This window comes from Propithecus coquereli, unplaced genomic scaffold (assembly GCF_000956105.1).
Source record: "Propithecus coquereli isolate 6110/MARCELLA unplaced genomic scaffold, Pcoq_1.0 Scaffold28, whole genome shotgun sequence".
NCBI classification, from domain to species: domain Eukaryota; kingdom Metazoa; phylum Chordata; class Mammalia; order Primates; family Indriidae; genus Propithecus; species Propithecus coquereli.
In genome coordinates, this window is record NW_012148396.1 from 11,629,046 (window position 1) to 11,651,476 (window position 22,431).

The 22,431-nt window shown below is 58.3% G+C and overlaps 2 protein-coding genes across 2 annotated transcripts; both read left to right on the top strand.

Moving 5' to 3' along the window:
• Window positions 1-399: 399 nt before the first annotated feature.
• GLI4 (GLI family zinc finger 4) lies at window positions 400-9,653 on the top strand. Its single transcript, XM_012647984.1, has 4 exons — window positions 400-442; window positions 2,011-2,172; window positions 7,219-7,317; window positions 8,664-9,653. The coding sequence occupies exons 2-4, from the start codon at window positions 2,049-2,051 to the stop codon at window positions 9,587-9,589; spliced, it is 1,149 nt and encodes a 382-aa protein (XP_012503438.1). The 5' UTR covers window positions 400-442; window positions 2,011-2,048; the 3' UTR covers window positions 9,590-9,653.
• Window positions 9,654-16,773: 7,120 nt separating this feature from the next.
• Window positions 16,774-21,850, top strand: ZNF696 (zinc finger protein 696). The gene is made up of 3 exons (XM_012648010.1): window positions 16,774-16,807; window positions 17,758-17,862; window positions 20,660-21,850. Exons 2-3 carry the CDS (start codon window positions 17,847-17,849, stop codon window positions 21,754-21,756), a joined length of 1,113 nt encoding a protein of 370 aa, XP_012503464.1. The 5' UTR covers window positions 16,774-16,807; window positions 17,758-17,846; the 3' UTR covers window positions 21,757-21,850.
• The last annotated feature ends 581 nt before the right edge of the window (window positions 21,851-22,431 follow it).

Below are 22,431 nucleotides of genomic sequence, written 5' to 3' on the forward strand. Positions count from 1 at the left end.
GCCCGGCACCGGCGGCAGCCTGCCCGGCGGCATCTCCCTGCCACCCCCACCCGCACCGGGAACCGCTTAACGGGGGTGGGGGGCGGGTTGGAGAGGAGACGTCCGCAGCCCCTGGCCCGGTGCGCAGCACTGGAGGACGGCGGCCTCTCCGAGAGGTCGGTGAACGCGCCGGCCCGTGGCCCCACAGCTCCCGCGCCGCGGCACACCCCCAGATGGTTAGCTCGGCCGCCTATTGCGGATCCCCGGCCCGTGGGGACGCGGAAGCCACGCACCGGCGGGGCGGTGAAAGGCCCCTGGTTGGCTGCTGGCCCCGCCCCCGCGCGGCCACTGAAGCGCGCGGTCCTCCCGGTGCCCAGAGCGTCCCGGAAGTGCGCGCAGGAGGCGACGGGGCGGGGCCGGGCGCGCTTCCGGCTGGTGCGCGGCGGCCTCCTCCCGCTCGAAGGTGAGTGGGCGCGGGCGGCGGTGGCGGTTCCAAGCGCCTGGGACCCGCCCGGCCCGCGCTAGTGCGCCGTCTTCCGCGGTGCGGTCCCGCCCTGCCAGGGCGCACCGCCCCTCCCGCAGCCGCCCCTTGCCGTGACCTTGGCCTCGGGGCGAGGGTGGGCTCCGCGGAGCGGCAGTGCACCACCCTGCTCCGCAGCCGTGGGCGCACCGGTCCCCGGAGATCGCGGTGTCCGTTTGCGGAGCGCCTGCCTCACGCACCGGGGGACGGGAGCTGTGATCATTCCTACTTTGGAAGTGGGAAACTCAGGCTCGAAGTCCCTTGTCCGAGGTCCCGCGGTTGGGTGTGTGATGCCGCCGGACCTGAGCCCGGCCAGGCCGCTGCGCTCCGTGGCTAAGTTCCCCGAGATCGGGCTCTTTCCCCCGGGGCTGGGAAAAGAGGGGGCACAGGCTGTCCCAGAGCCGGTGGCAACCCCTTCAGCCTGTCGCAGCAGCGTGGGCGTGCAACGCAGTGTTTGTGCCTGCATCCTTGTGGGTGAAGGGGCTTCCACCCTGTGAGTGCCACCTCTGCTCAACCCTGGGGCCAAGACTGGGATCTTTTTCCAAAAGAGTCCCCAGTAAGTTAGCTAAGTAACCTAAGATGTGACTCGGGGGGTGAGGACCTGTACCCAGCGTCACGCTGCAGCTCCACCCTGGATCCGCTTACCTGGCTGCCCACCCCCTTCCCATCATTAGGTGATGGGACTGGCCCAGAAAGCTGGGCACCTTGCGGTGGCTCTACTTGCCGCCTTTCCCCCTTGCTTAAAGCAGGTACTGTCCGTGACCCTTGCTGAAGGTGTGTTAACATTTGTCCTTCCCTCCCCATGTCCTTTTTCACTGCCTGCCCCAAATAAGGAGTTCCTACTTTATCACAGTATGAAAGAGAAAAATCATTTCTCATATTGGACTCAAATTATTCTTGCAAACCAAATTAAGAAAAAGTATCTTTGACCCCCGAATGAGTCTCAGAGCACTGTGGCAGTGCCGGACTTGGGGGATTACAGCCTGCAGCCTCTGAGGACACCATAGGGTTTGAGAAAAAGGGTTCTTCTGTCTGGCAATCCCTCCCCTTTGCTGTTCAGAAAATGCTTTGCTAAGATTTCATCTGAAACATTCATGCCCCAGCAGGCATGGTTCATTTTTTCACCCCCGCACAGGGCCAGTGGCCCCCAGCTGAGGTTTTTCTGGAAGAATCAGCATTCTTTTCTCTGTGGGTGATGCCATAGCTTGGAAGGACACTCCAGATCCTTTGCTGGGATGAGAGCTTTGGTTCAGGCTGTGCGGGTCTGTGGGTGCATCCAGGTGGTGCTCATGTAATAAGCGTTTCTTATTAAATAAACATGCCAGGTCCCCAGATGGCCTAGTACTCCAGGTCTCACACGTCCCCACCGGTTCACCTTTCATCCTTGCTCCCTGCTGAATAAATGAGCGTCTGTCTCACCTGGAGAGTTATCCTGTTCCCCCCTCCATCTACCCTCCTCCCCAGCATTCCTCTCCATACCCCTCATCTGCCATGGTTTTCATTTTCCCCAGGTCCCAGGTGTGCACACCTTCAGCAGGTCTCGGGGAAGATGGCGGCCCTAGGGGACGTTCAGGAGTCCCTTCCTGTCCCGTCCCCTGTCAGTCTCTCCTCACCGGGGACACCTGGAGCCCAGCACCACGAGGCACAGCTTCACCTCCACGGGCATCAGCATGGTACTCACCCCAGCCTGCCATGTTCCCTCTGCGCACATTCTCTGCCCCGTCTCCAGCACCACAGAGCCCTCCACTCTGACCTGCCATCCTGGCTGACTGAGCGGCACCACCAGACACTTGTGCAGCTCAACAGGATGCCGAGGCTCCCGCATGCTTAGGCCAGGCGGAGCTGCGGCCTTGGGGCAGAGCTCTGACAGGGTGACACTGGGCTAGGATGGCTGAGGCTGAGGCTGGGCCTGGGCCCAAGCCCAAGCCCTGGCTCCCCAGGGGACATCCCCTGGGACTGTTTCTTTCCTGGGTTTGGGGTGTGGAAGGAAAAGTGGTCTCAAAATCTGGGCCCAGTGTGACCAGGAGGAAGTCATCTCCCTAAGTTTTTGTTCTCATGCCAGGAAGGTAGAGTGTCCAGAGGTCTTGCCAGCCTAGTTTGAGTGCGGTCCCTGAGGGACCTGCAGGGACAGAGCTGCCAGCCTAGCTCCAACCCCAGTGGTGTGGCCTCACTGGTGACCTGGCGGGGTCTGGGCATCAAGGCATGGGGGGAATCCTAGTCCCATGGTGCTCCTGGGCCCTGCTCCCCCTCAGAGGTCAGGGGGTCCTGAGGTTCTTTCTCTGCTGCATATCCCAAGGATGCCTGGCCTCACCACCCTCAAGGTTAGGATGCTGGTGTGGGCCAGGTTCCATGTGGGACAAGCCTGGCAAGTCAGTGCCCAGCCTCAGTCCCACCCTTTGCCCAGGGTCCTCACTCTTGGTGGGTCTTGGCTTCACAGTGGATGATGTAGTGACTGCTGAGGATTGTCGAGACCGGCTGCGCTGGGTGTCAGGCTCTGTGTGGATTATCTCCAGGTGAGGTAGGCCCTCCTGTCCTATTACTGATGGGGACATAGAAACCGAGAGAAGAGGCCATGAGGCCAGCAGAATCCATTCCACATTGGTCTGACTCGAGCCCATGCCCTTGATTCCTCTGAGGCCCTGAAGTGTGGCTCCTCACGCGGGGCCAGTATTTGGGGGAGGTGGGCAGGCTGGCAGATCATCTGGGGGCATCAGGGGACACAGGCTGACGAGGCTGACAGAGTGGGTTCTGCAGAAGGCCAGTGCCCAGGATGGAGGGTGGGCCTGGGGGTGCAGGGTTGGGCTTCCCCTGGCCCTGTCTCCACCAGCCATGAGCAGCCACAGCATGGGAGGCCAGGCTTGGGGCCCTGCTCCAGAGGCCTGGAAGCCAGCCCGTGCGTGCCTCTTGGACACTGGAACCATGTCCCAGTGCCCTAAAACCCCAGGAGCTTTGCCCATGGAGGGAGTGTGGGCTACACCAGCAGCTTCAGGCCTCTCTGTGCTGTGCCAGAGTCGGAATGCAGGGACACAAACCAGGGTGGCCATAAAGAACAGCTGTGAGGACAAGAGATGGTGGTCCTGCAGCGGGGCAGGGCCCATAGGGTAGGCCCTCCCAGGTACCACAAAGGGGCAGAGGCAGGGACCTCAGCATTTCTGGAACCTGCCCAGGGCTTTCATGCCAGTCAGGGGCCAAGCCAGGACTTCTTGGAGCCCCAAGTCCTAGACCAGAATCTGAGACCAAGAAGAGGTTCCAGGGACCCGCCTTGGAACGCCTGGGTCTCTCTCACCCACCTTAGGGGCCCAGCAATCTCCCAAGCCCACCCCACATGCCTGGTCATTTCAGGAGCCTCCCTGTCTGGGCACAGTGCTGTGCACCTGGCTACGAGGCATTGGGGAACAGAGGATGTCCTTGGGAGGAGCCATTTGTCAGTGGGGAGCAGAGGGGAGGGCACAGCACCGGCAGAGGGGGTCTGCGGCATCCCTGTGGGCATGTAGCTGGGTCATGAGCCAGAGCACCAGAGGCCACACACTGGCCTAGCCTGAGCCTCTCTGAGCAGGGAGGCTGGGCAGGTGGGGTACAGGTGGGGCAGGACCTCTCTGAGGGGCCTGGCACAGCTCCTAAGGGACTGCATTGTGCCCACCAGAGCCAGCACTGCCAGAGCAAGTTCTGGAAGGTTTGGTCAGGACTCCTGCAGGCGGAGGGCAGTCCGTGGGCCAGAGGAAGCAATGGAGGAGGGCTGGGACCCTGAGGGCCTGTGGCCCTGGGTGCACTTACAAGTGCCTAGGCTGGCGGGGAGGGGGCCTGTGGCAGTGCCTACCCCATCTTTCCAGATGGGGCGCCTGAGACATGCACTCTAGGTGCCCACTGGCTGCCCCCAGCCAGCCGCCCCCTCTTCCTCACCCTGGGCCATGGCCAGGCACACAGCACTTGCTGCACCATTTTACATGTAAGAAAAGCCCCTTCTAGCCAGAGAACTGCCACCTCCTTCCAGTCCCCTGGAAAGCTGAGCATGCACAGCCTCCTTGCCTTCCACCTGGACAGCCCCCAGCAAGTGGGCAGCCTGGTGTTTCTCCAGTTGTCTCCCAGCATGGTGGGGAGCGCAGCACTGAGCTCGCCAGGTGGGGGAGTCAATGAACCGAGGGTGGGGCAGGGGCAGGCTGTGTACATAGCGGGGACTGGCCCAGCCCAGGCAGCGATGGTGGTTGATGGCGAGCTCTGCAGAAACATCCGGGTGTGGGGGCAGGTGCTGGGAGCCAGGGCTTAGGCAGCAGAGTGACAGTGACCCATGCTCTGACCTGCCTGCACCCAACCCTAAGGCGATCCCCATCTTCTCCTGGAGAAGGGCCTTGGGTGTGCTGTGTCCAGTTTAAGGGGCTAAACTCTCAGGGACCCAGGGGCTCTACTGGGTCAGCTCGTGCTTGCTCCAGTCCCTCCCGCAACAAGGTGGAGGCTGGTCACAGCTGTCCAGTGTCCTTTAATCCCATGGCTTCAAAGCACTTCCAAGGGTGTCTCTAAGCACCCCTACAGGTGGCAGCGGCTTTGGCTTGTTTTGTGCCCTGGGTTGTGTTGGTGATATCACTGTGCCTCTTACAGTGACATCCTGACTGTACATGTCAGGGCCCCAGGAACAAAGCCGGAGGCCAGGGTCTGGGCCACTTTCTATCTCAGAGTCCTGCTAAGTCCCCTCTGGCAACATCCAGCCTAGGCAAGGGTGTCTGTATCTAGTGTGGGCACAAGTGTCCCTGAGAGGTGGCTTTGGGAGGCCCACTCTCACCCACCCCTCTGCAGGAGTACGTCGGGGGAAGCCTGCCTTGCATTCGGCCATCCATGGAATGAGCTAGCTCCCCTGGCTGCCAGGCGATGGTGACATGGTGGCCATGAGTAGGGTGTGAGGGTCGCAGCCCAGGGAGGCTAGTGCTCCCAGCCTGTCCCCACATTGGAGAGGGCACCTGGAAGGCCCAAACGTGGCTTTGGGTTTAGGACCCCTCTATCTTGCTTCAGGGCAGCCATGCAATTCCTAGGGACCCCTCTGCTCTCAGGAAAGGGGTATCCCACGGCTGCACCCACCCCCAAACTTCCCAGCCCTTCATGGCTCTGTGGAGGGGAACCACCCGAAACAGGCTAGGGCCCCTCCCCTGCCACACAGCCACCGGCTCCCCTGCTCCACAGAGGGACTCCAAAGGGGGCAGGTGGGTGTGTTGGGTGTGCATGTGGCCAATGGGCACAGGAAGCCAACAGCACAGGCCCCACCCCACACGAGGCAGCCCATACCCCACCCTCAGAGGCCGTCTCCCTCATTCGTAAAACACGCCGCCAGGGCAGCGCCTGCTTGAGGTCGGAGAGTTCCCTGAAAGGCTCACAGGCAGGCGCTGTCATAGTGGGATGGGGTCCAGACCCTGTGCCCCCCTCTCCATTGGCTCCATGTGACACTGGGGGCACCCAGCCTTGGCCAAAGGAGGCGCCTGCCCTCAGGCTCACAGCCTCCAGGCCCAAGCTGCCCTTCATGCTGTGGTCAGAGGGCAGAGGAGGCACTGTGGGTTGGGGAGCACTGAGGACATGGGTCAGACGCACACACACACCCTGCAGCAGAGAGGGGTGAGCTGATGACTGGCCTCAGGCAGCAGAGCCTGGGACAGTGCCCCTCCCTGGGAACACTGAGGGCCCTGCTCGGGAGCAGTGTGTCCCTGCATCTTCCCTGCTGTGGTCATGCTCCGTTAACACTAACATGATGTGCTGGGAGACTTCCTGTACCTTCTTGGCCATGGGCACCTGCACTAGAACGTCCTGGGGGTGATGAGCTGACCAGTGGGCCCAGCCCATCCCCTCTTCTCTGCGCTGAAGAAGGTGGAGGAGCAGGTCCCCTCCACAGCTGGAGCAGCCAGCATCAGCCCTGCAGTGGACCTTGGTGTGGACTTGGCCAGCAGGAGGGAGCCTGGGGCTTTGGGGCATGTTGGAAGTGGCCGCTTCCACCTGTTCTGGGTGCTGGTCAGGGGCTCTCCCCTTTGTGGGCAGGGTCCTGGGACTGGGTCAGGCAGTGGGGAGCCTAGGAGGGACAGCAAAGCCACAGGCAGAGAGAGGGAGACTTTGTGAGGCACCAGCACTCCAGTGTGAGAGCCTGCAGGGTGGCAGGGGCTGGGGCAGAGGCAGGCTGTGCACCTAGCAGGCACTGGCCCAGCCCAGGCACAGGCCAGCAGAGATGGCAATTGATCGAGCTCTGCAGAAACAACATCCAGGTGTGGGGACAGGTATAGGGAGCCGGGGCTTAGGCTGCAGAGTGACAGTGACCCACACTGTTACCTGCCTGCATGTGACCCTAAGGGGCTTCATGGTCAGGGCCTGTCCAGAGCAGCATGAGCCATGACAGGGTGGAAAGGTCGAGCCAGAGTCAGCCAAGATGCCAGAGCCACCCTGGGTGAGCAGGAGGGCTGCTGGTTTTGTCTCTGCTTACTGGATTAAAGGGGGTGAGCTCCCAAAATGCACTTCAGGAAGGCTTCCTGGAGGTGCGGGGTCTTGACCAGGCTAGGAATGAAGTTAAAGGGTGTTCCTGGCCGGAGAAGCCATAAGCAGTGGCACCATCTCAGGCTGGCCTGCTGTTAGGGGCGGCATGGAGGGCAAAGATGTGTGTTGGGGCACACGGCTGCCAGCCCATGTGGTTCTAGAGAGGCAAGGGAGGCAGCATTGGAGAGTGAGAGGTGAGCCATGCCCTCCCTGCCCCCCAGGCTCCCCCAGCTCCAGCCCTGAGGTGCTCTCCCAGCCATCGGACCTGGATCTCCAAGACATAGAGGAAGTTGAGATCGGCAGAGACACCTTCTGGCCTGGTGAGTGAGCAGAAGCGTCCCCCAACGGCCTCAGGCTGCTCCCAGGGGTTACTGGGGGCTGGAGCTCCTTGCAGTGCCAGGCTCTGTCAACACCCACCACCGTAGGCACCCCTGCCTGGGGTCCCTTCTAGTGTCTGGCTCCAGCCCCCTCCCCCATTCTAGTCCCAGCCTTGTTACACTTCCCAAGGCTGTGACTGCAGCCTAGACCCCTCCTGTGGACTCAAACCCCCGTGGCCACCTGCCCCAGTGGCCCCCTGTGGATTCCTGCAGGTCCACTCTGAACACGAGAAAGCAGACTCCTTTCCTTCCCCTCCCCCTGCCTTGGGCTGGGGTCTCTGACTCAGGGCGCCACTGTCCCCCCCAACCAACTGAGGAGTCATCCTGGGCCCCCTCCTTTTCCCCTGTGTGTGCCCTGGGACTGCCATCTGTCCCCTGTGTGGAGCTCTAGGCTGAGCTGTGTTAATCCCGACCCCCATTACCACCCCGTGAGAAGTCCTTGGGACACCTCCTCGGGGTCTCCAGCCCAGCACATGGTCAGCATTTTGTGGCATTGGTGATACCAGCTGGATTTCATGGCTCTGAGCTCTCTGCCCACACCTGCGTGGTCCTGGGGAACAGGTATCTGGCGTCAGGTCCCTGGGAAGCGGACCCTGCAGCAGAGATTTGTGCAAGAAGGTCCCAGAGTGGGCCAGGGGGGTGAGCAGCAGGGCAGTTGCCACCCAGGCCTGAGCCAGCCCCATGAAAAAAAAGGTCTGGAGCAGGCATGGGCCCTTTGGGACTCCACCCTCAGGCAAGGGCAGAACTTGGGGTTCAGCAGCTGGCCTTGCTCCAGGGACGGGACTGCTCCTGATGGGGTCTGGGCAGCCCTACAGAGTCCTTTGGAACAGGGTGGCTTCGCTTCTCTCTGAGCCCTGGCGTGTCACTTGTCCTCCATCCGTGGCCCTGGGGCCATCCCTCTCCCCAGCCTCTCAGGTATAGGACCACTTTCTAGAGTCCTCCAAGTTCCAGGCTCAGTGGCACTCAGTGTCCACCTTGGCACCTCCTTCCCAGGTCACGGGTCTCATTAGCCACTGCAGCCTCCATACCCGGGCTCAGGCCACCAAGATGACTGAGTGGTCCTGGCAGCTCTCAATCACCCTGCAGCCCCCCTACCCCCATCCTTAGGACAGCCCTCTGGCCAACACCCAGAGCCCCTGCCTGGGTTCTCTCTCGTGGAGCCAGTGCTCGTTTCCTCCCTCCTCTCTGAGCCTCCCTGGTCCCCGTCCCCTCTAGTGCCACAGCAGGAGCTTGCCAGGTGGACAGAGGCATGGGCCGGCTCTATCTGCCTCTGCCCTTTCTCATTTCAGATTCCAAGTCCCAGCGGGAGCAGGCTGCGTCTCCCCGCCTGCACCGCCTGCATGTGCCTGCAGATGGGGTGGGCCAGGATGGGGGCGCGCTGCGGGGCCTCCTGAGGAGCCTTCCCCCTGGAGCCAAGTGTCCAAGCCTTGGGCAGGAGTCCAGCTTGGAGCGGCAGCCGCCAGGGGCCATCCCCTGCGCCCAGAAGAGGGGCGCCTGGTGCTTGACGCTGGGGTCGCAGGACACCCCTGGGGTCGAGGGTGGGCCGGAGCGGGCTGCCGAGCTGGGGGGCGGCTTTGGCTTGGGCACGGGCCTCGGGACGCGGCAGGGCAGCCAGCGGGGGTCCAAGCCGCACCGGTGCGAGGCCTGTGGCAAGAGCTTCAAGTACAACTCGCTGCTGCTGAAGCACCAGCGCATCCACACGGGCGAGAAGCCCTACGCCTGCCACGAGTGCGGCAAGCGCTTCCGCGGCTGGTCGGGCTTCATCCAGCACCACCGCATCCACACGGGCGAGAAGCCGTACGAATGCGGCCAGTGCGGCCGCGCCTTCAGCCACAGCTCGCACTTCACGCAGCACCTGCGCATCCACAACGGCGAGAAGCCCTACAAGTGCGGCGAGTGCGGCCAGGCCTTCAGCCAGAGCTCCAACCTGGTGCGCCACCAGCGGCTGCACACGGGCGAGAAGCCCTACGCCTGCAGCCAGTGCGGCAAGGCCTTCATCTGGAGCTCCGTGCTCATCGAGCACCAGCGCATCCACACGGGCGAGAAGCCCTACGAGTGCGCCGACTGCGGCAAGGCCTTCCGTGGCCGCTCGCACTTCTTCCGGCACCTGCGGACCCACACGGGCGAGAAGCCCTTCGCCTGCGGCATCTGCGGCAAGGCTTTCGGCCAGAGCTCCCAGCTCATCCAGCACCAGAGGGTGCACTACCGCGAGTAGCCACGGGGGGGACTGGTCGGCTGGGGCCCGCTGGGCCTAGGGAGGTTCCAGGGCGGGGCTCCTGCCTCCCCTCCTGACCGCCCCCCCCCCGAGTGTCCCCAATAAATTCTTTTTGACGATGGACATGCGAACCGGCTCCTACCTAGGGGAGGCCTCCAGCTGCTCCCTGTCCCTGAGGGCCTGCTCCGGAAAAAAGTGACAGGGCCGCTCCACTGAGACCTGCCACGTGGTGCCGCGTTGTCCCGAGGGGCCTGAGGCCTGGACTTACCCAGAGTCAGGCTTGCCTAATGCTGACACCCCAAGACAGAAACCCAAAGCAGGGAGGACAAGGACAGTGCTGGTTTGCCTAGAGGTGGATGCACAATGCAGGCCTGGCCAGGCTGCCTGTCCTCTCCCCTGGGCGTGGGATTTCTTTGGCAGTTCAGTTCCCTTAAATATTTTGAAGGTTCCTGATTCTAGTGCATTCTAAATGTGGCATGTTCTCCACGCACAGCTCTCACTCCTTGCCTTTGCATGCAGCTATGGCCCCCGGCCTGCAGGCTTCCATAGGAGGTGCTTCCTGCCCACCTTTCCCTGCCAGGCCTTCAAAGCCACTTCCTGCTCTGGGAAATTGGGGCAGGGTGGGACACAGGTCTTGACAGGTGCAGGCTGCTACAGCTGGGTCAGGGCCGTGGCCATCTGCCAATCTGCTGTGGCTCCTCTCCTTGGCAGGGCAGTCTCGGTCCAGCTCGGGGACTTCCAGCCCCGTGTGGTAAGGAACAAACTCAGCTGGGGGTGGTGGCCCTGAGTGTTAACAAGGAGTGAGTGTAACGGCACTTTCTCCCTGCCCCACCTGCACATTCTGGAACGGGTGGGGTAGCCCACCCCACCTCAACTAGTCACCCCGCCCCTCTGGAGGCTGTACCTCTCCAGGTCTCACCGCCCCCAGTCCCTCCTCTCCTGCTGTGACTCAGATGTACCTGTACTGTAGCAGGTCGTTTATCCTGTTGAAGACAGGCTAGTGGCCTCACTTTGCAGTAGTGTCTGCAGGTGCCTGCACTATCCACATCTCATGTCATCCGCCCCCAGCAAGCCCATTTTCCAGAGAACGTGGAGAGTCCAAGGTGTCCCATGGCTTGCTCAAGGTCACAGGGGCAGTGACAGACCAGACCAACTCCAGGGCTCCCTGACCAGCCATCCACCTGGGCCACCCAGGCCCCTGCTGAAACAGCAGGCCGCGATTCCTCATCCTGAGCTCGGCGCACACGGCTGGACACAGCTGTGGGGGCGGGGCGTCCTCTAGTGCTCTTCCCTGCTGCCTGGTGGGCCTTGGCTTGGGGTTTGGACTCTTTGGCCTGAAAGGTGGGGGTAAAAACGTATGCCCACCTTCCCTTCACCTCAAGTGTGTAGCTTGAGGCTTCAGCCCTTGGGCAGCCAGACGGAGGGGCCAGCTCTGCAGGGACGGCCCTGTGCGTGCCCCGCGGTCCTGGACTGTTCCAGAAGTGGCCCAGGTGCCTTGAGGGGCGGGGCCAGGCGACCCCTCTGCGGCCCACACCAGACCCTGGAGCCGCGGGTGCGGAAGAGTTCCCGGAGGGGGGGCGTGGCGCGGTGCCGTGAGCCAGGGCAGCTCCTCCGCACCACCTCGTACACCCTCAGCAAAGTCATTGTCCTCCCTTGTTGGCCAGGGCCAGCCAAGATGAGCTGAAATGGTACTTGCGTCTCCCCTGGTGTCCTTGGCTCCCTCTCCAAGCACGCGGGCAATGGACTGGTTCTCGAATGTTCCATCTGATCCACTCAGCATTTGCCGGGAACCGAGAGCGGCCCGGCAGGACCCAGATGTGACCTTTTAAGGGCATTTTCTCTACCTTGTGCCCAGCAGGTTCATTTGCACCTTGCTGAACGGGACACGGCATCATCACTCCCTGAGCCCTCCTGGGACGCCTGGGTGCCGCCGACGACTCCATGCTGCGCTCCGGTCTCCCTCGGTAGTTTGCGTCGCCCAGGGCACCCTGTCCCGGCTGCCGGCCCCAGGGCTGGTTCCTGAGGCCTCGTTCCAGCGCTGCTGCCTCTGCGTTCTCTGAACCTAACCTGTGCGCAGCGCCATCCAGAGGTTTCTCGGCCAATGTCTGAGCCCAGGGCACACCGACCTCACACCAAGCCTCCCCTCCCTCCGACACAGTTCCTGAGCTGTGGCTCTCGGCCTTCAGCCTCTCCCTCTTACACAAAGCAACCAGAACGCGATGGTTTCCAGGAGCCCAGGTTTGGGATCTATCAGTGCTGATTCCAGCCCCCGCACGGAACCCGTTTCCACCTCTGAAAATGGAGCTAGCACAGCCCTTCTGGCACTGCATATGGAGGTCGGGTGTCAAGTTCTTTGCGCACTGCCCGGCACAAATCCCCATAAAAAGGGCTCCCAGAATGGTTCTGTCAACACCCAGGGACAGTATAAGTGGACAATCATAGCAGGCTGCCACCTGAGGCCCTGGTTGGCCACAGCGAATGTGAGGGACCATCAAGAGGATCTGGCAAGGAACCAGGAGCGGGGTTGTGAGTTTCAGAACCCAGAAAGTGATCCTTTGTGTCTGGCACAGTGTCTGCTTTGGGCCCCAGAAGGAAATGCCCTAGAGGGGCGCTGAACTCCAAAGCACTGGACCTGCAAAAAAGGGGCCCTCCGAGCAGCTTGCAGGAGCCCCAGCCAAGGGAAGGGAGCGCTGAGAGCTGACCCAGTCTCAGGTTTGGGCTTTGTGTGGAGGGCATGGAGCGGGCTGCACAAGCGTGTGGATTAGCGAATAAAGGACCAAAATGAGCTTCAGCTTGGAGACTTCTCAGTTGGACACAAAGGGTTTTTATTTTTACATAAATTTAAATCAACTTTGGAATTTAAAGCTCAACTCCACGCTTAACTGTGAGGTTGGATGAGTTATTAATCTCTCTGAATCTGTTTCCTAATTAGTCAAGTGATGTATTGGGTTCTCCAGAGAAACAGAACTAATACAGAGTATGTGGGAAGTGGGGAGAGAAAAGAGAATATAAGGAACTGGCTCACATGATTACGAGACTGAGCAATCTCTAGAGGCAGAGCTGGAGGCAGCAGAGCCAACGGTGTAAGTTCCAGTCTGAAAGCCAGCAGACTTGAGAGCCAAGAACTGATGTTTCAGTTTGAGTTTGAAGGCAAGAAAAGACATGTCCCAGTTCAAACGGTCAGGCAGAAGTTTCCTGCTCAGGCTTTTAACTGACTGGATGTGGCCCACTCACATTATGGAGGGCACTCAGCTTCACACAGCCATAAATTCAAATGTTAATTTTCTCCAGAAACACCACAGCACAGTGCTGGTTACTCTCTAGAGCGGGAGACCCAATTGGCAAGGCCCCTATCTATGATACTTTTAAAATCCCCACAACTTTCCAACACGTTCACTTGTTTTTGCATGCTTAATAGATTCACGATATTACTTTAATGCCAAACATGGCTCTCTGTTGTCCCACGTGCTTTACTCCATCATGTGGCAAGGTCTCTCTGCTACACACACACAAATACTCACAAGGACAGGTCCAGGTCTGTCACTGCTTCATCCCAGCACCTAGCACGGGGCCTACGTCATGGTTAGCTGGGGACGAATACACGTGCAATTAATGACTTCTTCTCACTCCAGTATTCCTTCCAAGATGTCTAGAGCAACTCACCTTTTTTCAGTCCTTACTTCTGACTGGGAGAAAGGGCCTGAACAGAAGGTCAAAGTCCAAAGGAGGGGACGGAGAGACACCGCAGGGCGATGCTGAGAGCGCCAGAGAGGACCCCGGAGGACTGGGCAAGTATGCGAGGAACGGCGGAGGGCACTTAGTCAGGATCCAGTCAGGAGGCAGAAGCCGCACCAGTTATTTCAACAGAGAGAACTGAATGGATTGTTAACTACGTATAAGCTGGCTAACTCGGTAACCGAAAAGGCACAAAGAGAACCCTAAGGCACCTCTGAGGGAGCACCGCAGGGAGCAACTGCCACCCTGCAGCTGCGGAAACAAAGGGAAGAGATTGGAATTATCGGTCCCAAGGGCTGGGACCCCTCCCCGCGGAGGGGTCGTCGCCGGCGGGGGTCTGGGGCCCCCGCGGGGGCGCGATAAAGCCGGTTCTGCGAAGACGCGGACGCGCACCGACACTTCCCCAGCTGTGCACAGCGGCGCCCGGATGAGACGTGGGCGGACCGGAAGCTGCGGGCAGAAACCGGAAGCCGGCCAGAAGGAGCACATCCCTCCCTCCGCCCCATCCTCGTCCCTTCCTCTGGCGCCCCTAGCGGGGAAGCGTAGCATGGCCAAGCCACGCACGTTTGCAGAGCCGGCCGGGCGCTGCGGGGCTGTGCGGCCCGCGGGTGTGGACCCGAGAGTCGAAAACCTGTCAGGTGGATCTGGAGGGCGGGGCGGCCTCATGCACCCGAGCGTTATTCACAGGATAAATTCCGAAGGCCACAGTTTATTCTGCGCCTCAGGAGCGTGCGGGTGTTAATGGGCCAGAATCGAGAGCTCGAGCCAGACAGTCCCCCACAGTGCAGGGGAGGAAGAGGGAGACATTTGTCCAGAAGTGTGCAGAGGATGGGAACTCGTGGGCTTCTAATTTGTCCCAGGTGATTTCCAGCCCTCTCTTGGGTCTCAGGCAGGCAGAGTCACTTGCCCACTACTATGGCAGTACCTGCTGGTGCCAGCACCCAATCCCAGGTGTGCCTCACCGGGGCATGGGCAGCACTTCTGCGAGGTGCTGACCCTCAAACAGCCCTGCGGGATAAGGCGCCTCCTCGTTCACAGGGCAGAGTATCCAGCCCAGTGAGACCCTGGGCCCAGCTCCTGCCTGGGGAGAGTGTTCCATAGCGACAGAGCGGGAGGATGCTACATCTTAAGTTCTGGGATGCTCTCCACTGCTTTACACTTGAAGAACAGCTTGGGTGGGTGTCAAGTTCCTGGGGCATGTGGTTTTGGATTTGGGTTTTTTTCCTTGCAAAACTCTGCTGAGCCTGACCCTGACCTCACCATGGGGAAGCCCATGACCTCTGCCCTTCCTCTGGAATGTGCCTCTTCAGCCTGGATACCCTAATCATTCTTTCCTCATCCCTGACTTTGAATAGCTCCACCAAGATATGTGCTGGTGTTTAGCTCTGCCAGAGGCCACCTGGTCTCTCTGTCAGTTCCCGCCTCTCATCTCTGCAAAGGCTGTGTGTGGCCTCAGTCTCCGCTGTTGACTAGCCTTGTCCTGACACTGTCTCAGCCCAGGGCTGCAGAGGATCTTGACGATTTTCACTTTCAGCTTCTGGGAAAAGCCCTAGAAAGACTGGGCCACAACCCATCCTGTGGGGGCTAGAGTTGCAGAATGATCTGGTGGGAACAGAGGTGGAGGGGCCTTTCCCACCCCAGTTGGAAAGGGGTGCTGTTAACAGATTGCATGAGGAGGGGTCCTGAGCAGAGCCAAACAACAGGTCCCCTCAAATGCATCCCAAACCTGTTGGAAAAGCAAAGCCAGCACAGATCCAATGTGAATGAGCGACAGCTGGACATCCAAAGCAACACATTCTGTGATAGCAAACTGGGAAATGGGAGCCTGTGAAGAGGAGGGTCACTTGCCATCTTAGTTGACTGGCAATCACTGAGACTGGTAATCACTGAGGCTGGGTCACCTGAGAACATACTTGCATTCGATTTATAATCTGTTATGGGTCTAAATGAAACGGCCTTTCCCCATACGTTTACAAGCTTATAAATATCTTATTTTACTTGTGTTTGTCAGGACTTCACATTATTAATAAAACTTTCGACAAAACTCATTTTTCCTATTGTATAAGCAGAGTATATGGTAGAAAATTTGGAAAATGGAGAAGAGTAGAAAGAAGGAAGAAGTCACACTAGTTTCACACCGAATGGAAGAAATACACTCAATTTTTTTCAATAGGAAGTCAAACTGTTCCTGTTCACATTAATTTTTAAAATCTATACCAATTTTTTTCCTAATCTTTTTAGAATGGTTTGTATACATATGTTCCTTGGTCCCACAATACTTGAGTGTGTATGTCCTGTGCTCAAGGATAATCTAGCACAAAACAGTGCAGTTATCAAATTCGGGTACTAGAACGGCAAGACAATGCCTTACCAACACCCCAACTCCAGTCCGTCTTCTCCCACTAGTGTCCTCCGTGGCATTGTTCCCTCCGGGCATGGATCCGGTCCCAGGAGCATATCCTGCCTTCTGTGCCAAGTCCCCTCAGGATTCCTTACTGTGGGTCGGTTCTTTCGCCTTCCTTTTCCCCTCAGAGATGGTCTATTCGTTACAAGGGGAAAAACAGCAAGCACACAGTGGAAAAAACAGGCAACACTGTGACCACAGGATCAAAATTATCACTGGCCAGCGAAGAGCCGACGGACACCAGGCACCTCCAAATGTGATACCCCGATGACACCTCGCTTTGCAGTGTTCCCGCTGGAGATACACGAACCTGTCCAGTGACGAGGGGAAGGAAGGAGCTTGAGGAAGGCGCAGGCGGCAGGGCAGACGCCAGAGCAAGAGACTTCCAGAGAAGGGAAAGCTTGTTGAGGACCGTCAGGGCTGTTTCCAGGAGCTCCCTGGGCTACGAATGAGGGGCTCGAGGAGAGACCTAGAGGTGAGAAAACACTCGCCGCGACGCAGCGTCCGCAACAGGTGCAGCCCAGGTTTCTTGGCCGTGGCGAAACGCCAGAGCATCCTCTCCGCAGAGAAGCCGCAGGACGCAGTGCCCGCGGAAGGCCCCGTCCACACCTCAGCGTCCTCGGGCCCCGGAGGATCCCCGCCTTCCTGCGGGGTTCACAACGGCGTGAGCTTTTGTGGTCCACGGGCACCGCCTCCCCGGCGCGAGACCCATGTAAGCCACGGACCTGCCAGCGAGCCGGCCCGCCCCTCGGGCAGCCGAGCGCGCAATCCTCCCCCGGCCCAGAGCGTCGCCGGAAGTGCCCGCGCCGCGGGGGCCGGGTCGGCGGCGCTTCCGGCGCGCCGGGACTGGTGAGCGGGTGGCCAGGCAGCAGCGAGTGTGACCTGGACGAGGCGTCTTTGCGGCGTCTGCTGTGTGGCGTCCGCCCCGGTCCTCTCCTGGCGGCGGGTTGCTGCTGCGAGCGGCTGGAGAGGAGACGGCCCGCTCAGCCGCCTTTCGTTTGCGGGCCCCTGTGACCGGCGGGCGGGGGGCTTCTCTCCAGCCAAGAGCGGCAGCGCCTCTTAACCCCAATCCCTGCCAGGTAGGTATAGCCGTTTAAAAAAATCTACTTTCAGAGTAAAAAATGGTATTTTAGATTACATGTCTTGTTCTTCTTTTGAGTTACCTGTTGATGATCTTTGGCAATTTTTCATACTTTCTCATTAACATGTAGAGGTCTTTATCAATTAAGGGTCTGAATCTTTTTTGTTGTTGTTGTTTTATTTATAATGCAGTTTTGTTTGTTTGTTTTGAGACAGAGTCTCATTCTGTTGCCCAGGCTAGAGTGCCATGGCACCAGCCTAGCTCACAGCACCCTCAAACTTCAACTCAAGCGGTCCTCCCGCCTCGGCCTCCCAGAGTGCTAGGATTACAGGCGTGAGCCACCACGCCCAGCCGAGGGTCTGAATCTTTATGTTGCAAGTATTCTCCTTTTTTGTTTTTGTTTTTTTATGTTAAATTTTCTTACGTAGTTAAATCTGTCAGGCTTTACCTTTGATGTCAGGCTTGGAAAAATAATTCCTCAATCCTAACTTGCACCATTCAAATCATTTGTTCTTTTTTTTTTTTTTGTGGTTTCTAATTTTTATATCCAAATCCTTATAATTATCAAGAAAATTTAAAAATTCATGAATATTTGTCTAGACATTTGAGGACTGAGGGTGCTGGGTATGTTTGGTGTGGAGCTGAGAAGCCCACAGCAGGCAGCTTGCGGAGGAGGCCGAGTCCATCTGTGCTCTGCATCTGCTGGGGCCAGGGTTGTGGGGGCAGCAGAGCCTGGGGTATCCCATAGAACACCAGTTTCTGGAAGTGTCTGTTTAGTCAGGATCTTCTTGATTGCTGGTGACAGAAGTGGGCCCAGCTGGGAGAGGCAGTTCCCTAAGGGTCCTCCAAGGCCCATTGTCTAAAGGCATTCTGACCTCACCCCGTACTTTCCCTCTTCCTAGCCCTCACCATCATTTTTTTCCCTTTTCTTCTCTTTTACCGAAGCAGAAATTGTTCCCACTGCTGGTGTTCTGCAAGGTGGAGTGAGGAGTAGAGTCCACAGGCCTGGTCTGTAGACACAGGAGAGGGATACCCTGATGGAGACCCCCACAGGTGAGGGGACACATTCACAGTTGGGCCCAAAGGCATTGGGAAAGGACCTTCCTGGGTTTAGGGAGGTGGGGACAGCATAGAAATTTGGGCTTCCCCAAGTCCATCTGCCTGGTTGCTACAGGGATGTAGCTGGGCTGAGGGGCATGGCCCCACCCCCAGCCTCTCCCCAGCCACAGCCTGCTGCACCTCTCCTGCTGCCCACTGGTCCTCCCTCTTCCTGCTGCATCCCTGCCACCTGTGCCAGGTGCTCTCCTGGCCACACACTATGCCTCTTGCTCTCTTCCTTTGGTCCCCCACCTACTAGCCTGAAGACTTGTAAAGGTGAGTGTATTGATACTTAGCCTTGTTTGTCCAGAGTCCAGCAGTGTCGGCTGGCCTAGGCTCAGAGGAGGTGACCAGTGTTATGAGAGGTCCTGGCTAGCCTCCCGTCTTTGGGCCATTTGCCCTCTCAGGCTCCAGGCTCCCTCTGTTCTGATGATTTAAGGCCACACTTGAGGGTTGTCAAAGCTGCAGGCTCATACTTTAACTTGGTATGGTGGTATTATCATATTTTTATATAACTAGTACTAACAAAATGCCATCTTCCTGTAGCAGAGAAATGTGCGCTGTTTGCAGCTTTTTTACACTCATACTCTATGTGATGATTCTTGTTCAGCAGTGGGAGCCTGGGGACAGTGTCACTGTGGCTGCCCAGATTATTCACACACCTCAACACACCTATGCCTGAGTCTCCCGTGGGGTCAGAGAAACCCCTGTGTCCATGCACAGACACCCATCCCGGGACGAGGGGGTGACGAGGAGGGAACAGCCCAGAGGCGTCAAGGGGCTGCTCTTCAAACCCAGCTTCCTGGCTATGCCTCTCCCTTGTTTTCCAATCATGTTCAGGTCCAGTCCAGATGGTGCTCTTCACAGCCCTGCAGCTTTGGGCTGAATGTAATTCTGGCAAGTGCCAAGATAGAGTGGTAGCAATAGGTTAATCACAATAAAACCACCCAATCTGAAAGGGAGTATGGGGAGAACACACCTTGGCTGCCACTGCAGAGCACGTACTGTGCCTTGCGAAGCAGGTCGAGGGAGTCAGGTAAACAGTGGATCTGTCAGACCTCATGGGCATCTGTTCGGTGACACTGGACTGAGTTTCTTGGGTAGAAGGTCTGGCAGCCCCAGGTTCTGCCTCTGGGAAGATTTCTCTGTCAGGGTTTCTCAAGCTCAGCACCATGGACATTTGGGGCGCATGAGTCTTTGCTGAGGGGCTGCCCCGTGCACTGTGGGGTGTTCAGCAGCATCCTTGGCCTCTGCCCACTAGATGCCAGTAGCGCCACTGCCAGTTGTGACAGCCTGAAGTGTCTCCAGACATTGTCAAATGTGCCCTTAAGGGGGGGAAATGCCCCCAAGAGAACATTGTTTTGGGGCCCTTTGGGGTCACCATGAAAGTTTGTCACTGGGAAGAGCCCCTGGTGCAGGGCTGGGCAGTGCAGGGCTGCCCGTTGGTACTTGGGATCGCCTCAGGAGGGACATAGTCCTCAGGACCTGAAGGCTTGATCTAGGAGAGCATGAGCAGTTGTGTGTGGCCCTCCTCTCACTGTGATTTTGAAGGCCTTTGAGTCAGTTTCTTGAACCTCCAAATCTGCCAAACCATAAGACCAGGCTTGGGCTTCCGCAAAGGGGCTTTTGTTCTGAGCACCACACTGAGGCCTCTCCCACCACCTGCTGCTCAGTTGAACACTGTGCTGGGCTGTAGGTGGGAAACATCAGCGGTAGCCTGCTGCTCTCCTCCACCCTGGGGTGGTGTCCCTGCCCCCAGCGCACCCACATGGGCATCTCTCACATCTACACAGTCTAAATTCTTGAGGGGTACAGTGGAGAATTTAACTGCTTCGGTTCAGCTGCCGCAGGTGATCGTAGGCAGAAAAGTTTCCCTCAGCGTGCTAACTTGCTTGCCTCGGCAGTCCCTGTCCTCCACTGTGCCACCTCCTGACTAATCGCCCCTGTCTCTCATGAAGGCTGCGATACCAGCCAGCATTCTTATACTCCAATATTTTGCCACCACCTTCCTAAAGCTTCTAAGTGGCCATGTGGTCCATCCCTGTGAGCCAATGAGACCGAATTTAACCTGCTGCTTCACTGCCCAATAACAAGGGCCGTCAGCGCTCAGCCTGGACAGGGAGGTCCCCAGCCTGGTCAGCGCCACAGTCCCCTCATGGGATGCCGCTTACAGCTCTTGGTACTAACTTCTGTCCAAGTAAGGACTCTTTATTTGCACGTATCAGAAGCCCTGTGAGTTTGGTGGGTTGTGGGGGTTGTTAAGGATGCAGTGTTGTTTCAGGGAATCCAAAGTCAGAGAAAGAAGCTGGAACCAGGACACACCATCAGGTGCTTCTGTCCCTGTGCCTCCTGGAAAATCTGCTTCCCTTTTGTTCTGTTTTGCTGCCAGTCTCCTGTGCATTCCTGGCCAGCTGGCGAATAAGGCAGTGCCAGAGCCTGTGTTTCTGGCCCCTCCACGCCCAGTACTAGGCACGCAGAGGCTAAAGGCTTAGCCCGTTTCTGGAGGCACGGTGAAGGAGTCCGGTTGCCCTCCTCCAGCCCCTCGCACATGCCTGTGACCACAGGCCTCAGAGCAGGGAGGGAAGCCAGTCAGGAGCCAGACAGGCAAAGTGCCAGGCAGCCACCACATGCTGACTTCGTGGCCATTGCTCCTCCTTCTGTTGACTGTGCCCTCTTAAATTCACACGCAGCCTTTCTGTTGTAATAGAGTTTTCTCATGCCTAAAATTATACCTATCTCACCTCTTTTCCAGCTGTGAAAACTGCTCTTCTAGCACAGGCCGCCGAGTGTGCTGCCTCAGCTGTCGAGCAGTCAGCTTGGAGCACAGGGTTGACACCAAAGCAGGAAGCTGCGGAAGGAGAGCACCATGGAGAAGCTGCACCAGGCCCAGTATGGGGGCTTCACAGAGCCCTGGGGGCTCTTGACCTTGGTGGAAACGAGGAAGCTGGAGAGAGGCCCGGAGATGCCCCTTGGTGCCTGGTGACTCGAGAGAAAACTGAAGGGCAGAATGGCCCTGAGAACGGTGTGCCCGAGTCAGACGTCACTCTGAACACAGGCTCTGTGGCAGATGGAAGAGGCCACTGGAAAGGGCGGCCCTATCAGTGCAACACCTGTGACCGGAGCTTCAAGTGCTATTCGGATGTGGTCAAACATCAGAGCATCCACTCTGGGGAGAAGCCCTTCGAGTGCAGTGACTGTGGGAAAGCCTTCATCCACAGCTCGCATGTCGTCAGACACCAGAGGATCCACAACGGGGAGAAGCCTTACGTTTGTAAGGAGTGTGGGAAAGCCTTCAGCCAGAGCTTCAACCTTATTAGACATCAGAGAATTCACACAGGAGAAAAACCTTATGAGTGTACCGAATGTGGCAAGTCCTTCAGCCAGAGGTCAGATGCCATCAAGCATCAGAGAATTCACACTGGAGAGAGACTGTACGAATGTAGCGAATGTGGGAAAACCTTTATCCACAGTTCGAACGTTGTTCGGCACCAGAGAATCCACCACGGAGAGAATCCCTACGAGTGTAAGGAGTGTGGGAAGGCCTTCAGCCAGAGCTCCAACCTCATCCAGCACCAGAGGGTGCACACCGGGGAGAGGCCCTACGAGTGCAGCGACTGCGGGCGCGCCTTCAGCCGCAGCTCCTTCCTCAGCGAGCACCGCAGGATCCACACCGGGGAGAGGCCCTACGAGTGCAGCGACTGCGGGCGCGCCTTCCGGGCCCTGTCAGGCTTTTTCCGGCATCAGAGGATCCACACGGGCGAGAAGCCGTTCCGCTGCACGGAGTGCGGCAAGGCGTTCCGCCTGAGCTTTCATCTGATCCAGCACCGGCGGGTGCACGGCGCAGAGTGAGCCGGTGCCGGGGTGAATGCGGGCAGAACGCCGTGTGAGCAGACTGAGGGGTGGGCGCAGAGCAGAGGTCTGTATTCGTGCCGTGTGTGGTATGGAAAATAATAAAGCCGTCTGGGTGGTTTCAATTCTTGCCTCTGTGAAAGCCTTGAGTCTGTCCGCCCTTGCTCAGGAGCAGTCAGAAGAGAAAGGAGTCTCAGGAGAGACAAGTGTTCCGGGTGGGAAGAGCAGAACAGGTTTTCCCAAAGGAAAGGATGAGACTTGAGGTCCAGTCCTGGGCCTGGGTGCCTGCTGCTTACATGTCGCCTCAGGCAGCATCTCACACCCCTGTCGCTCTCCCGCAGAGCCTCGCCTGCCTCGCCTGCGCCACCCTCCCCCTCCACATGCAGTCAGCTGCAGTGAAATTCTCGTTTCCACGGCACTTGGTGGTGGTTTTGAGGTATCATTTTCTTATGGTGAAGTGCATGGATCTGAAGTGTTGTGAGTTGTGACAAACAACCTGTTTTGACCTTTAGAACCACCGTGCTATCCAGACACACACTATTTCTGTCACCCTAGAGAGTCCTGTCACTCTCCCAACCCCAGAGGCAACCACTGCTGTTGTTCCTGTCAGTGCACTCCATTTTCCTCATTCTAGAACTTTCTATAAATAGAATAGACTCTTACGTCTGACTTCTT